This window comes from Vigna umbellata, chromosome 7 (genome assembly GCF_029865625.1).
Source record: "Vigna umbellata cultivar VRB3 chromosome 7, Vumbellata_1.0, whole genome shotgun sequence".
Lineage (NCBI taxonomy): Eukaryota > Viridiplantae > Streptophyta > Magnoliopsida > Fabales > Fabaceae > Vigna > Vigna umbellata.
Window position 1 is genome coordinate 9,706,695 of NC_142171.1, and position 16,739 is coordinate 9,723,433.

A 16,739-nucleotide genomic window follows, 5' to 3' on the forward strand; every position below is an offset into this window, starting at 1 on the left:
ATATACATGTCCCTCATTTGGAAAGGTTCTACTTCATGTGTCTCAACAGATGCCTGACTCTGTGCTTGCCCTCTTTCTCTGCGAGTACGGCGTGGTGGAACTGGCTGAGCTGCCTCCTCACCTCCACAGTATTGTTTGTAATAGGCCTCATCAATTGCTTTCCTTGGCCTTTCAAATGGTGGAGCAGAAGTATCCACCCCAGCTATCTTGCAGAGGTGTGTAATCAAAGAAGGATGTCCTAAGGGTGCTTTGTTGTTTGTTGTGTTAGCACACACCCTTATCTCATCAGCTATTACCTGTCCAATATTGACATTCAAGTTCCTGATTGCACAGTAAAGGAGGAGTGCCCTGCTAAGAGTGATGTCTGACACATGAGAACATGGCTGAATGTTGGCATGAGAAAACGTCATCCAATACTTTGCAAGACGAGTCAAGGCAATCCTCCTAATGTTCACCACAGAGCCAGTTCTATTCCTCTAAAAATGTCCTTCAGGTACACATAAAACTCTCTCCACATCATCAAAATCAGTGCCTTCTTCCATACATAGAGCAAACTGGCACTGTTCACCAGCCCACACAGTACCCAAGAAGTTGTTGATGGAATCAGGATCATACCTAATAGCATGGCCTCTAACATAGCCTAGGTAATTCTCAACTGGATAATCACCAATCTTCCTTGCATTGGTGTAGAATTCTTTCACCACAGCTATATTAGCAGGTGTAGGGTATGTGGCTAGCTTCCCCCAATCATTCCCCAATAATTGCTCTCCAAATTGAGGAGCAAAGTTAGGTATCATTCCAACCTTCCTCTTCATAAGGAGTCTCCTATCTTGGACCACCTTAAAGTGCTTTTCATGTTTGCAAGATAGGAACCTACTAGAATGGGTTGTTCTGGTTCCTTTTCTTTTCTTTTGGATGCCATGGTCTTCACTCTTTTGCCTGAAGAGGATGCCATTCCTACATCAAACACAGATTACAAAACCACAAAACATGTTGTTAATCATTAGTAAACCACAAACAACACCTTATTTCGAAGCTAAACCACCGCTGAGGGTCAAAATCACCCCTCAGCGCCACCAGTGCAGCATTTCAGTACATAACTCAGCAAAAATAATATGTCTGTCAGAGTGTCGCTCAGCGACAATTTACCCCTGAGCGGTGACTCTGCAGAATTTTGAAAAATGCACTTCTAACCTTTCCTAACTCCACCCACATGCAATTTCTAATCTTCCAGATCAAAATCACTCAATTCAATCAGTTCAAACATCAATTAAATCATCAAATCATGCGTAGAAATCAAAACCCCTAAAAATTCATGCTTCAACAATCAAATTCATACTCAAGAACCCTAGAATGAAAAATGCTTGACTTACTTGGGTGGAGATTCTAGATGAATGGAGAATGCTTTCAAGCTATGAAGAATAATGATGCTCTCTTCCCACCCCAAACTTAGATGGAAAACTAGTGAGAAAGTGAGTGGAAAGGAGATTTTTTCAAGAGGGATGAGAGAAAAGTTGTAGAGAACCTTTGAAAAAGTATATAGGAGTGTGTGTGCAGAGAAGAATCTGAAAAGATAGACTAAGGCGTAACTTAGGGTATAAAAATACCTTAATGGACTCGGGTTCCGCTAAGGGGCAACCTAAGCCTAGTCTGCGACACTACCGCTCAGCGGTAGTTTGCCGCTCAGTGAAACTTTCGGGAAGTGCTCTACTTCTTCCTAGCTTAACCTAGGTGCCTCCTACACATGCCCCTCACTTGCTCCCTGCACTTAAATTCTCAGATCACTCATGCAAATCCCTATCATGCAACTAAAGTATAACAAACAAAAATATAATCAATCAACTAGGTTGCCTCCCAGGTAGCGCTTGTTTAACGTCACGAGCCTGACCCAAAATCCACCAACACCCATCAGTAGGTGTAACAAACCTAGTATCTTTCAGTAGATACTTAACCACCTAGCATCCTTCAATAGATGTTATACCCAAAAATTTACAGAAGTAATGTCCAATTGATAAAAATTTACAAAACCAAAATAAAATCAAAAGAAAAATTGTCCTCAAATCACTGGAATGCCTTCCCGCAAGCGCTCTTTTAACGTCATTAGCTTGACCCAATAAAGCTCAAGTTCCTTCTTCATGATTGATGTTCATATCACACCAACTCATCAACTGCTTCCTGCCCACTTTTTTAACTCTTCTGGAATGTGGAGACTCTATCTCTATCATCTCATTTTCTTTGTAGCCTTTCACAACCCACAACTTGTTTTTGAATCTCATAGGTTTACCAAGTTGGAGTCGTTCTTTCATCCAGTCATCATGAACTTTTCTTCCTCTTCTAATCTTTTCTTCTTCCTGTACCTGAAACAACAAAAAATGTTTACCTTTAACCTTGGGCTTTCCATCTTCAAGGCTAGTCATGAGTACATCTTGATATGCATCTTTATGACTAGCTTCTTCCTCCTGCATCTGCCTCTCTTCTTTAAAGACATCTACAACAACTCTTTCTTCTCGATCTTGGAGCAGCACTATACCTTCATCCACATCAATGATGGCTTTGGCCGTTTTCATAAACGGTCTTCCGGGAATAATGGGTATCTTTTCAGTCTCCATCTCCATCACCACAAAGTCTACCAAGAACTGTAGTTTGCCTACACAAACTATAATATCCTCTGTTATTCCATAGGGTATCTTTGAGGATCCATCTGCCATTACTAAATTAACCTTTATAGGCTTCACATCAACATCACCAATCTGCTCAAGTAAAGAATAATGTATCAAGTTAACACTTGATCCTAAATCAAGTAAAGCCTTCTTTATCCTTTTCTTCCCTATTGTGCATGGAATGGAGAAACCTACTGGATCTTTTGCTTTTGGAGGCAATGGCTCCTTTTTAACAGCTTTATACTTCTTTGTATCATCATCTCCACGTCTTTTCTTTGTAGAGACTTCTTCTGCAGGTTTTGTATAAACTGCAATATGCTGTAATATCTCCTTCCAAGGTACATCATTGTCCACCATATTGAATAATTCTGTAAAATCAAATTGTTTCTCATGATTTATTGGAAAAGGAAAAATATCTTCACTCTTTATCTCTCTTCTCTCTCCTTTCTCTTTTCTCTCTTCTTTCTCTTTTCTCTCTTCTTCTTTTTCTTTCTTTTCTCTATCTTCTTTTTCTTTCTTTTCTCTATCTTCTTTTTCTTTCTCTCTGTCTAACTCAACTGTTTCAACATTTGCATTCTCCAACACTTTACATTCCTCCCTAGGGTTAACCTCAGTATTAGCCCCAAAATTTTTGTCAGGCCTTTCTTCCAACTGCTTGGTAATCTGACCCATATGAATCTCCAAGTTTTTAATAGCAGCTTCAGTGCTCTTTTGAGAAGATTCAGTTTTCTGTATGAATTGCTGAAGAGTTTCTTCCATCCTTATTGATCTTTCATTAAGTATAGAAATTTGTTGCCATAAGGTTAGTTGTTGCTCTTGCTTGTTAAATTGCCCAGTTTGTCCAGCTTGCCCACTTTGTCCTTGACCAATGCTTGGGTGTGGTTTCCACCCTTGATTGAAATTCCCCTGACGGTATGGAAATTGATTGGCCATGAAGTTAACATCCTTTAAAGCTTCTGCTGGAAAGGCGCATTGACCATTGATATGGTCACCCCCACATAATTCACACAATTGTGACTGAACCTGTGGAACAGTCTTTAACTCTTTTGGCAGTTGTGCAAGTGTTTTTGTGAGAGTCTCCAATTGTTGAGTTAGTATCTTGTTCTGTGCTAGCAAGGCATCATTGGTTTGTAACTGTAGAACTCCTTTTTGTTGAATAGGAGCTCCTCTTTCACTGTTCAGCTCATTATCATTTGTAGCCATGTTTTCAATTATTTCTGTAGCTTCCTCTGGAGTTTTCCATTTGATATTTCCTCCAGCTGAGGCGTCAAGCATCATCTTGGTTTGTGAACCAAGACCTCCAAGGAAGATCAGGACTACTTCCAGTTCATCAAAACCATGTGTGGGAGTTTTTCTTAACAAGCTTTTATATTTGTCCCATGCATGGCCTAGTGATTCCTCCATGCCTTGCCTGAAAGATGAAATCTCTTCCTTTCCTTTATTTACCTTTGATTGTGGAAAGTATTTGTTTAAAAACTTTGTCACCACTGCTTCCCACTCTGTAAAGTTTCCTTCTGGAAAAGAGTTCAACCAAAGCTTAGCATTGCCTCCTAATGAGAATGGAAAGAGGCTAAGTTTGATTGCTTCGTCCGGCACCCCATTTATCTTCACTGTGTTGCAAATCTCATTAAAAGTTGTGAGGTGCTCATATGGGCTTTCGTGAGACAACCCATTAAATTGGTTACTATTCACCAGATGGATTAATGCTGGTTTCACCTCCACAGTAGCTGCATTAACTCTTAGTCTTGATATGCTATTGAAAAGCTGAGGTCCAGCTATATTACTGTAATCTGCAAGAGTTCTTCTGGCATTATTATTCTCCATCTCCTCAGTGCTATGGTCAAAACGTTGGGGTGATGGTTGTAACAGAGTTTCCGAAGAAGGAAAAAGTTCTCTAGATGTACGGATTCTTCTCCTCCATCTACTCTCGTCTAGGCCTTCAAGAAGAGGTTCTACAGTTTTCTTGCTTCTAGTTTGGATTGCTTCCTGCATACACAAGAAAACAAATCCCTAGAAAAATTGGTTAGCACAAAAAGATATAGAAGAAGATATAAGATTAGAGATAAGAAGATAAAATAAAAACAGAAAAAAATAAAAACAAAAAAATAAAAACAGAAATTCAAATTTCAAAATTCAAAATTCAAGTCAAAGATAATCAATAATCACACAAATGAACTAGTTAAACCACGAGTCCCCGGCAACGGTGCCAAAAACTTGATGACAAATTTATGAACACCGAAAAACGGCGCCACAAACTTGTTCAACCCTCGACAAGTGTGACCGAATCGTATCAAGTAATAAAACTCGGTAAGACCAAGTATCGTTCTCCCAAAGGACTCACGGCCTAGATAGTTATATGATTTGTTGATTATTTAAGACTTGTGAACAATTGATTTTAGGTTTCAAATGCAAAAGACAATAATTAAACATATATGCTTGAATTTGATCAATGGAAAAGAGGAATACAAACACTTTAATGAATTAGATGGATGAGTATGTTGTTGGGGTTATCAATTTCATCTTATCCACTCTCATATACTTTTAGGAATTCATCATTCTTTTCATCAATGTTAATGCCGCTCTCTAAATCACCTTGCAAGAAGGCCTATCCTTAATTACGAGTTCATACAATTCCTAGCATCCCTAATAATTAATTCTGAAGCACAGAAGCTTAAAGGCAACCAATATGCTATTGGGAGATTTTCCCCGGATCTAGATTTCCTCGTACGTTCCCATATCGACAAAATCAATAATCATGGCATCGAATGAGTTAAATAATGCATGCTTTGAGCAAAGAGGATAAACCCTAACTAATGATGAAAGAAAACATATATCTCAAATAAGATGTTTAAACACAAATTCCATGTATGAGAGTTTCACAAGATTACATTGATTTTCCAACAACAATACAAGGTTTAGTTCACCATATTCATGGTGAAACTATATGAACAATAATGAAAGAATGAAAGATAGAAACCCTAGAAGGATGAGCAGGTAGCCTCAACATCCAAAATATTCCTCCAAGGGGAAGGAAAAGTGAGTGTTTGCTTCGTCTCAGCCAAAGATACAAACCCTAGGACGTCCTAAAGCTTATATACTATTCTAAAATATACAAAAAATTAGGCCCAAGCCCAAAATAGTGCCGCTCAACGGTAAACTATCGCTCAGCGGTAAGTGCATGAGTTGTTTCTTCCCCTCAGCGGCATTTTCACCCGTCAACGGAGCCAACGGGGTTTCCTGAGTGCCGCTTAGCGGTAACTGCCGCTGAGCGGTAGTTGCGACTTCTCCTTTTGCACTTTTTGAGTTCTTTTCTGATTCCATCTCTATCCTTCTTCACTTCTTTCACCATATTCACCTTAAAACCTGCATAAAACACTGAAATCAAGCATAAACCTGTCCAACTCTCTTATTTCTAAAAATATGAACAAAAGCATGATTCCAAGCTAGTTTCTAAGTGTTAAAGGTTGCTTTTAGTATCAATTTTAAGCATGAAAATAACAGGTTTTCAACTGTTATCAGTAACCTGGAAAAACCATTAGTATTACCGCAACATGGAAAAACCCTTGAGCTTGCCACACGAGGTTAACCCGTTATACCTCACCTTACGTCAAGGTAATACATACCCTCCAAGCTAGGGCCTCTTGCTATTCTCACCACATGCATCACCATTCTCTACTTGAGACTCAGTGACCATTAGAATTTGAGGATGAACGCCAATACTAAGCTTTCCCTATTCATACTTTTACCACAATACAACCAATCACTGAGACATTCCTCCTTGGAATTCTCTTTTAGATCCATAATATAATTTTCACATCATACTTTCTCATCCCGTCACAATTATCACATCATAACTTAATACCATCATACTTTCACATTACAGTAGAATTATGATCATTCCTCATTCATCACATCTTTAAATAAATATCACACATAACAGTAAAACAATAACCCCCCCCTTTGAACATGACTAAACGTTAAAGATCAACATAACCTATGAACAAGACCGAACGGGAGAGCACTCCCAATATGAGAACATGATCGAATGATCATTTAGAGAATAAGACTCAAGCAGGAGTCGAACACTTGGACTTATATCAAGCACTTATGATTTAAAACGAACAATATTGGCTTAGACTGAACACTATTAACTTAGTACAAGTACGATATTGAGCACTAGTATAAGAACGAGCACTCATAAGAGACCACACAACTCAATAATACCGATCGCTAACACTATCATAAATACTAGTACAAAACCGAGCACTATATTGAATGAGCGTTGGTCCAAGACCAAATACTTACCAAGAACGAGTGATGAGAGGGTCGCACCTCACACAAAAGTTGATTGCATAAAAGAATGCAGTATAGTACTAGGAAGTGACTCCTAAGTCGTCTCTCAAGGACCAATATTGTGGTTCAGTCTCAGATTAAACACGTAGGGGGGGGTTTGTGAAGATTTTGTGAATGCGAGTGAACTAAATTAAAATACGAACATAAACAAGGATGTAAACACATATATAAACACAAAATTAAAATGATTGGTCACTTAAGCTAACATCGTAACTAAAATATCACAACCACGAAAAATTAGAGAACATCAAAATGAAAAGCGCTTTAACCAAATTAAAAGTGCAACATTGAGCTAAACAATTTAAATGCAAACTGATAATGGCGGGCAATTTAAATGAATGCTTAAAGAGATTTAACATTAAATGCTTGCTTGAATAAGTAAAGAAAACTTAAACCCCTTCCGTGACACCTCTTCTCTTCTTACTTCCAGCCATCACCATGCCTTCTTCCAGCTCAAAACGTTCACAAGCCAAAGTATCTACATGTGGCAGATCGTGCTACTTCTTCATTAAATCAACATACTCCTTCTTCCCAACGTCCTATTAAAATTAAAACAAAATATTCCTCTCCAAAAGTGCTAAACGTGGCAGCTTCTTTCGTGATGGGACAATGTTTTCTTTTTTTTTTCTGAATGAAATAAAAGTGAAGACTTTGCTCTGCATCAAGGCCGTAATGTTGTGCCCTTCTTCTACAATAAAGGATGAATTCATCTTCTTCAAGGAAAAGTCAATCAGCCATTACTCCTAGCTGGACGTGACTTCCCACCAACTCTCACCTAATCACTTTTTCATTTCTCATTCTTCAATCAATTTGCTGCAGCAAGGTGCTCATCATTCCAGCCGTGACACCACTCTTCCTGCCTTGCTCCACGTAAAATGCATCACCAATGTGGGCCACAAACAAAATAAATCAGTATAACACATAAGAATGAAATGTGCTTCTCCCAACCAAACCGTGACACCTCCTTTCGAACTCCATCACCGTTCCAGCAGCTTGCACCGTCACTATCTCCACTCTTCCTTCCGAATACCACTCTCCAGTCAAGATGAAAATGATTCACCGAATGTCCCTCACAGGTCCTGGAATCAGCGCATCTTCTTACAAAATAAAACCCACCATACAGTTTAATAATGAATCATTACTGGACCGAAACTTCACTCCAAAAATTTCATGAACCAAAATGAAATTAAATGGCAAACTGAAAACGTAACTGCATGCACAAGTAAAGCAAAATTCTAATTTATGGAATATATAAATGAACGTAACAGCAGTTGAACAAAAGCTTCAATAAAAAGGTGTACAAAACCAAAAGAAAAAGCAATGAGAATTCAGCAATTTGAAATTAGCGTGGAGCTCTCCTTTGCAGTATCACCGTGTATCCTTCTTCATGCAACATCACCCTCCATTCTTCGTAGTGACAGTGTGCTTCATTCATCATTCAAAAACAACATTTTTTTAAGGGAGAAAAATTCCGTGAGGGTGACGGCTGTTCCCCCACCAGAGCCCCCCTTTTTCCAAGCCAAAACGTGAACTTAAATGTGCCTCCTCCTAGGTTGCTGCTGGGTCCAGGTGCTGGACGTGTGCCGCTTCCTGCTTGGCTTCTTTGTGCACCTCCATGTCTTGCTGGATGCTACCTTCTGGACCAGCCTGTGACACCACATTCTTCTCCAAGCTCTGCTGTTCGTCACCCCACGCGTGAAGCTCTCCAAGTTGTTGCTGGACCGTGGAGGCTATGTGCATGTGAAGTGTTGCCATGTTGTGCTTCCAAGTGGGTCGTGACATGCTTGCTGGACCGTTGCTGGATGTAACACCTTTCTTTAGTTCAAGCACCTTCCTTGCTGGACCGTGGACGTGGCAGCTGCTTCAATCAATCAGCGTGTGCTTTTTTCGTTGTGGCTGCTGCCGACGTGTGTCCCCTCTCCTTCCAACCGTGACACTTGGAGCTCGGACGTGGCAGCTCTCTTGCTACATTCCCTCAAGCCAAAATATAAAATCCTCTCCCTCTGGCGGCTGGAGCTTCCTAATATCCAACAAAACCAGCCCTAGGCCGAGACACCTCAACACTGCTGGAGCCCTTCTGTAAATGAATCAACGCTGCTGCCTCCTCTTTGCTCATGGGTCGTGTGCTGCTGGACGTAGCACCCTTCCTCACCATGCACACCAAAATGAAGGCCCCTTGGACGGGTGGTTTGCTGGATGGAAGAAAGTATGGGCCGTGTTGCTTCATTTCTCATGCTAGGACGTGGCCTGCTTCACGTGCTGCCAATTGCTGGAAAATGAAGAAACATGTTGGGTCGTGAGCTTCTTTCTTTAAAGCTGCTACTGTGTTGTACACCTCCCTTCCAGCCACATGCTCTTCTAATTGAATCCAGCGTGGACGCTGTTTCTACTGGACCGTGAGCATGGGCATCCCTCAACGTGGCCCTGATGGACAAATTTATGAACACCAAAATATGATGTCACAAACTTGTTTTTCAATCGGCAAGTGTGACCGAATCGTTCAAGTAATAAACTTGGTAAGACCAAGTACCGTTCTTCCCAAAGGACTCACGGCCTAGTTTAGTTATGTGGTTTCTTGATTAGCTAAGACTTACAGACGAAATATTTGGAGTTTAATATGCAAGACAGAAAATAAACATGTATGCATGAAGTTTTGATCAATGGCAAAAAGCAAAAGATAAACACTTTCAATGATATTAATGTATGAATATGTTGTTGGGGTCAATTTCATCTTATCCACTCTCATATATTTTAGGAATTCAACATTCAAATCATCATTGTTAATGCCACTCTCTAAAGTACCTTTCTAGAAGGCTTCTCCCTAATCACGAGTTCATACAATTCCTAGCATTCCTAATGATCAGTTCATAAGTGCAGGAGCTTAACGACAACCAATATCATATTGGGAGAAATTCCCCGGATCTAGACTTCCCCGTACGTGCCCATATCGACAAAACCAATAATCATGCATCGAATGAGTTAAACAATGCAAGCATTAAGCAAAGAGGAAAAACCCTAACTAATGATGAAAGAAAGCATAAGTCTTAATTAAAAGATGTAAAAACAAATTCCATATATGAGAGTTTCACAAGATTACATTGATTCCCCAACAAACATACAGAGTTTAGTTCACCATATTCATGGTGAACCTAGATGAATTACAATGAAAGAATGAAAGAATAAACCCTAAAAAGGTGAAGAGGAAGCCTCAGCATCTAAGATCCTCCTTCAAAGGGGTGGAAGAGAGAGTGTTTGCTTCGTTCCAGCCAAAGATACCTAACCCTAGGAAACCCTAAAGCTTAAATACCATTCGTAAATTACAAAAACTTAGGTCCAAGCCCATTAAAGTGCCGCTCAGCGGTAAGTGCGTGTCTTGTTTTCTCCCCTCAGCGGCCATTTTGCCCCTCAGCGGATCTCTCGTGAGTGCCTGAGTGCCGCTCAGCGGTAAACTGCCGCTGAGCGGTGACTTCGGCTTCTCCTTTTGCACTTTTTGATGTCTTTTCTGATTTCATCTCTCTCCTTCTTCACTTCTTTCACCAAATTCACCTTAAAACCTGCACAAAAACACTGAAATCAAGCATAAACCTGTCCTGCTCTCTTATTTCCAAAAATATAAAGAAAAGCATGATTTCAAGCTAGTTTCTAAGTGTAAAGGTTGCTTTTAGTGTCAATTTTAATCATAAAAATAACAGTTTTTCAACTGTTATCACAACCCCAAACTTAAAACTTTGCTTGTCCTCAAGCAAATAAGATGTAACTCAATCTTCAACCAATTCATATGATGGTTCACTTATTCAAAAATCCTCTTTTTCAAGATAAGTAACAACTTCACTCAAACTTATGACCAAGAGTTTAATCAAGATGTGCACATGCTTTAGTGTTCACAAAGTCATTTAAATTCCAACAAATGCTATTTTCATGAATGATCAATCAATTAAGCATGGATGTTCATGTGTTCATGTAATATTTCCTCACTAAGTCAAGTGTTTCACTCACACTCAAGTGTATAAGAGATGATCACTGATTCACTCTACTATCACAATGTCACATGAATCAACTTTGCCTTTCATTTTACCACAATCAAAAACATTCACAAGCATGCATCATCACAAGGACTTTTCTATGGCTTATAATGTGGCTGGGCTAACAAGAAAATTGGTTTTTCTAGATCACAAAACCCTTGAGTTAAGAGAATCATACAACACAATCATCTTATTCTTTCCAAACTTTCTTTTGCCTTTGCATTGAGCTTTGCTTCTTTTTCTTTTCTTTTCTTTTTCTTTGCATATTCTTACTTTTTAGCTCTTAGCTCAATGCTTTTCATGTTTTCCCAACAACCCCAAACTTGAACATTTAACAATACTACACAAGATCTTCTACTTAACTCAAGGTAAAGATTTTCAATCAAAGGTTTCAATGTATGTTCAAGGCTAAGGGTTCAAAAGGATTGAACACAAAGTGTTCTCTTTTAGTGGGCTAATTTTTACAAATTTGGCCAATAAAAAGGTTTCCAAAACGACCTTGATCATATGATGCAAAACAAGCAATTGATTCAATCATAGAAAACCTGGGCAAACCATTCATGCTTTCAAAGTAATAGCATTCAACAATAACAACTCTAGAGCTCAAAATCTCACATATAAGCTCATTCACATTTGACATACACATCCTGCTTAATTTCACAATCACAATCATAATATCATGCATTTGTTCACAAAGCTTGTGAATCACCTGTATAAGCATTTTAATGTGCACATCATCTCAACATCAATTAATCATAAGCATCATTCAGCATTACTTATCACACAATCACAGTTAATAGCAAACAATCACAAGAAACCAGGTTTCAAATAGAGTACATCAAACCCCAATCTAAAAACAAAAACAAATAAGTTCAGAAAACTTAAACCACAAAGCATAAGCACATGATAGCATTCATCAGTAAATGCTATCTCAGCTCCTCATCAATCTGAGCTGTCCTCTGTATCTTCCTCTTCCTCCTCATCTGCATCATCTTCAAATGCATCATCCTCATCAGCTTCATCTTCTTCCATATCTCTAGCTGAAGCTTCAGCTGCTCCAGCTCCTCCTCCATGCACTGGCTCCTCTGGCCAAGCTACCACATTATGGAATTCATCCATAGTCCACCTGTGGGCTGGAGGTGTATCATACATCCCCACAATCATCTCAGCAGTGGCCACCTGCCCTCTGTGAATGGACTGCAACTGAGCCCCTATAAGAGACATATACATGTCCCTCATCTAGAATGGCTCTGCTTCATGTGTCTCAGCAGATGTCTGGCTCTGTGCTGGCCCTCTCTCTCTACGAGCACGGCGTGGTGGAACTGGCTGAGCTGCATCATCACCTCCACAGTACTGTCTATAGTAGGCCTCATCAATAGCTTTTCTTGGCCTCTCAAAAGGTGGAGCAGAAGTGTCCACCCCAGCTATCTTGAAAAGGTGCGTGATCAAAGAAGGATGTCCTAGTGGTGCTTTGTTGTTTGAAGTATTGGCGCACACACTAATCTCATCAGCTATCACCTGCCCAATATTAACATTCAAGTTTCTGATAGCACAGTAGATGAAGAATGCCCTGCTGAGAGTAATATCTGACACATGTGAACATGGCTGAATGTTGGCATGAGAAAACGCCATCCAATACTTTGCAAGAGGAGTCAAATCTGTCCTCCTAATGTTAACCACTGAGCCAGATCGATTCCTTTGGAAGTGTCCTCCAGGTATACACAGTACTCTCTCCACATCCTCATAATCAGCACCTTCCTCCATGCAAAGAGCAAACTGGCACTGCTCACCAGCCCATACAGTGTCCAGAAAGTTATTAATAGAATCAGGATCATACCTGATAGCATAGCCTCTGACACAGCCTAAATAATTCTCAGCTGGATAATCACCAATCTTCTTTGCATTGGTGTAAAATTCCTTAACCACAGCTATGTTGGCAGGTGCAGGATAAGTGGCTAGCTTTCCCCAGTCATTCCCTAAAACTTGCTCTCCAAATTGAGGAGCAAAGTTAGGTATCATTCCAACCTTTCTCTCCATCAGAAGTCTCCTGTCCTGAACCACTTTAAAGTGCTTCTCATGTTTCCTAGAGAGGAACCTGCTAGATTGGGGTTGCTCTGGTTCCTTTTCCTTTCTCTTGGTTGCCATGGTTTTCAATCTTTTTCCTGATGAGGATGCCATTCCTACATTCAAAACACAAACAAAACCACAGAACATGATGTTAATCATTAGTAAAACACAGAACACAACTCCTTTCGAAGCTAAACCACCGCTGAGGGCCAGAATTCCCCCTCAGCGCCACCAGTACCACATTCCAGATCACAAAAAACCAGAAAAACCAAATCTGGCAGAGTGCCGCTCAGCGGTAGTTTACCCCTCAGCGGTAACTCTGCAGATTTTTGAAAAACCTGTTTTAAAGCTTTCCTAACTCCACCCAAATGCAATTTTCAGTTTTCCAGTTCATAATCATGCAGTTTAATCGGTTCAAACATCAAATATATCATCAAATCATGCAAAGAAATCAAAACCCCTAAATCTTCATGCTTTGACAATCATATTCAAAATCAAAAACCCTAGAATGAACAAAATGCATTTTACTTACTTGGGTGGAGATACTAGATGCAATGAGAATGCTTCCAAGCTAGAATGCTCTCTTCCAACCCCAAACTTTGATGGCACACTAGTGAAAAAGTGAGTGGAAGAGAAATTTTCTTAAGAGGGAAGAGTGAAAAGATGTGGAAAACCTTGGAGAAGGTATGTGGGAGTGTTTGTGCAGAGAAAAATCTGAAAGTGTGAAAGAATACGCAGCTTAGGGTTTAAAAATACCCTAATGGGCTCGGGTCCCGCTAAGGGGAACTAAAACCCAATCTGCGAGAGTACCGCTCAGCGGTAAAGTACCGCTCAGCGGCACTTTCGTGATGTGTTCTTCTCCTTCTTTTCTTAACCTACGTGCCTCCTAAACATGCCCCTCACTGGCTCCCTGCAATTCAATGTTCAAAATGCTTATGCAAACCCTAACTAAAACAAATCAACAAAAATATTCAATCAACTGGGTTGCCTCCCAGGTAGCGCTTGTTTAACGTCACGAGCCTAACCCAAAATCCACCAACACCCTTCAGTAGGTGCAAAATTTTCTTACCAACACCCATCAGTAGGTGTTACAGCCATTGTATCCTTCAGTAGATAATTAACCACCTAGCATCCTTCAGTAGATGCTATATCCAACAAAATAAATACAAAAATAATGTTCACAAATTAAAAATTACAAAACCAAATCAAAAGTCTTTAAATCCACTGGGTTGCCTCCCAGCAAGCGCTCTTTTAACGTCATTAGCTTGACCCAATAAAGTTCAAGTTCCTTCTTCTTTTTCTTCTTTCTACTGAACTTCTTCAGAAATTTGATCAAACCAGGAACCTGTTGCAGTGTCTCAATCATAGGAACTTTAATCTCCAATTTCTTGAAGATTTCCATAAAGCACTTAAATTTCTTTTCCTTCCTATGATTCTTCTTTAGATGAGGATGTGATTTTTCATATGATTTCTTCTTCTTTCCTCTCATCTTCTTTTTCTTCCTTTTTCTCTCCCTAAATTTTCTCTTTTTCTTTTCTTTTATTTTTTTCTTCCCTTTTCTTTTTCTCCTCAACTTCTTTATTTTCACACAAATTTTCTTTCTCTCTTCTTTCTCAACCACTTCTTTTTCTTTTTCTTCATCTTTATCTTTCTCACTCAACTCTTCTTTCTCTTTTCTCTCTACCCTTTCCTCATCTCCCTTTAATTTTTCCTCATCAAGAATCTTGTCACTTTCAGTGATAATGACTTGCCCTTCCTCCTTAAGGTTAACTTCAGTATTAACATCATCATTCAATCTCTGATTGATGTAACGAAGTTGCATCTCCATTCTTTTACATGATTCTTCAATGCTTTTCTGAGTAGAGTCGGAATTTTTCAAAAATCGTTGAAGGGTGTCCTCCAACCTATCCAAACTTCCTGATAGAAAGGGTTGTTGCTGCCATTGTTGTTGTGGTTGGTTCTCAAATTGTCCAGCAGCTTGCCAAAATTGGCTTTGATCCATGCTTGAGTGAGGTTCCCACCAGTGGTTGAGATTACTTTGGTGGAATTGAGTGCCCATATAGTTAAATTCTTGACCAAATTGCATTCTGTAGACATTAGGCACAAAACCCTAAAAACAATTGTTAGCACAAAAAGATAGAGAAAAAAAAAATCAAAGGATATAATTGAAAAGATAAGAAGATAGGAAATAAAAACAGAAAAATAAAAAAAGAAAAATAAAATAAAATAAAATAAAATACAAACAGAAAATAAAATAAAATAAAATAAAATCTAATCTAATAAAATAAAATAAAATAAAATCAATAAAAACCGAAAAATAAAAAACAGAAAATAAAAACAGAAAACAGAAAAACAGAAAACAGAAAAATAAAATAAAATCAAATAAAATACAAACTGAAAAATATAAACAGAAAAATAAAATAAAATAAAATAAAATAAAAAAAAATTCGAAATTTAAATTAAAAATAAAAAAAATAAGTCAAAGATAATCAATAATCACACAAATTAACCAGTTAAACCAGAGTCCCCGGCAACGGCGCCAAAAACTTGATGAACAAATTTATGAACACCAAAATATGATGTCACAAACTTGTTTTTCAATCGGCAAGTGTGACCGAATCGTTCAAGTAATAAACTTGGTAAGACCAAGTATCGTTCTTCCCAAAGGACTCACGGCCTAGTTTAGTTATGTGGTTTCTTGATTAGCTAAGACTTACAGACGAAATATTTGGAGTTTAATATGCAAGACAGAAAATAAACATGTATGCATGAAGTTTTGATCAATGGCAAAAAGCAAAAGATAAACACTTTCAATGATATTAATGTATGAATATGTTGTTGGGGTCAATTTCATCTTATCCACTCTCATATATTTTAGGAATTCAACATTCAAATCATCATTGTTAATGCCACTCTCTAAAGTACCTTTCTAGAAGGCTTCTCCCTAATCACGAGTTCATACAATTCCTAGCATTCCTAATGATCAGTTCATAAGTGCAGGAGCTTAACGACAACCAATATCATATTGGGAGAAATTCCCCGGATCTAGACTTCCCCGTACGTGCCCGTATCGACAAAACCAATAATCATGCATCGAATGAGTTAAATAATGCAAGCATTAAGCAAAGAGGAAAAACCCTAACTAATGATGAAAGAAAGCATAAGTCTTAATTAAAAGATGTAAAAACAGATTCCATATATGAGAGTTTCACAAGATTACATTGATTCCCCAACAAACATACAGAGTTTAGTTCACCATATTCATGGTGAACCTAGATGAATTACAATGAAAGAATGAAAGAATAAACCCTAAAAAGGTGAAGAGGAAGCTTCAGCATCCAAGATCCTCCTTCAAAGGGGTGGAAGAGAGAGTGTTTGCTTCGTTCCAGCCAAAGATACCTAACCCTAGGAAACCCTAAAGCTTAAATACCATTCGTAAATTACAAAAACTTAGGTCCAAGCCCATTAAAGTGCCGCTCAGCGGTAAGTGTGTGTCTTGTTTTCTCCCCTCAGCGGTCATTTTGTCCCTCAGCGGATCTCCCGTGAGTGCCTGAGTGCCGCTCAGCGGTGACTTCGGCTTCTCCTTTTGCACTTTTTGATGTCTTTTCTGATTTCATCTCTCTCCTTCTTCACTTCT

The 16,739-nt window shown here is 38.9% G+C and overlaps 1 protein-coding gene across 1 annotated transcript; it reads right to left on the bottom strand.

The window, feature by feature from the left end:
- Window positions 1–1,947: 1,947 nt before the first annotated feature.
- Window positions 1,948–8,768, bottom strand: LOC148195108 (uncharacterized). The gene is made up of 3 exons (XM_088095092.1): window positions 8,625–8,768; window positions 2,470–3,683; window positions 1,948–1,963 (listed from the first exon to the last, which is right to left on the bottom strand). The coding sequence occupies exons 1-3, from the start codon at window positions 8,766–8,768 to the stop codon at window positions 1,948–1,950; spliced, it is 1,374 nt and encodes a 457-aa protein (XP_087951218.1).
- Between the last annotated feature and the right edge of the window lie 7,971 nt (window positions 8,769–16,739).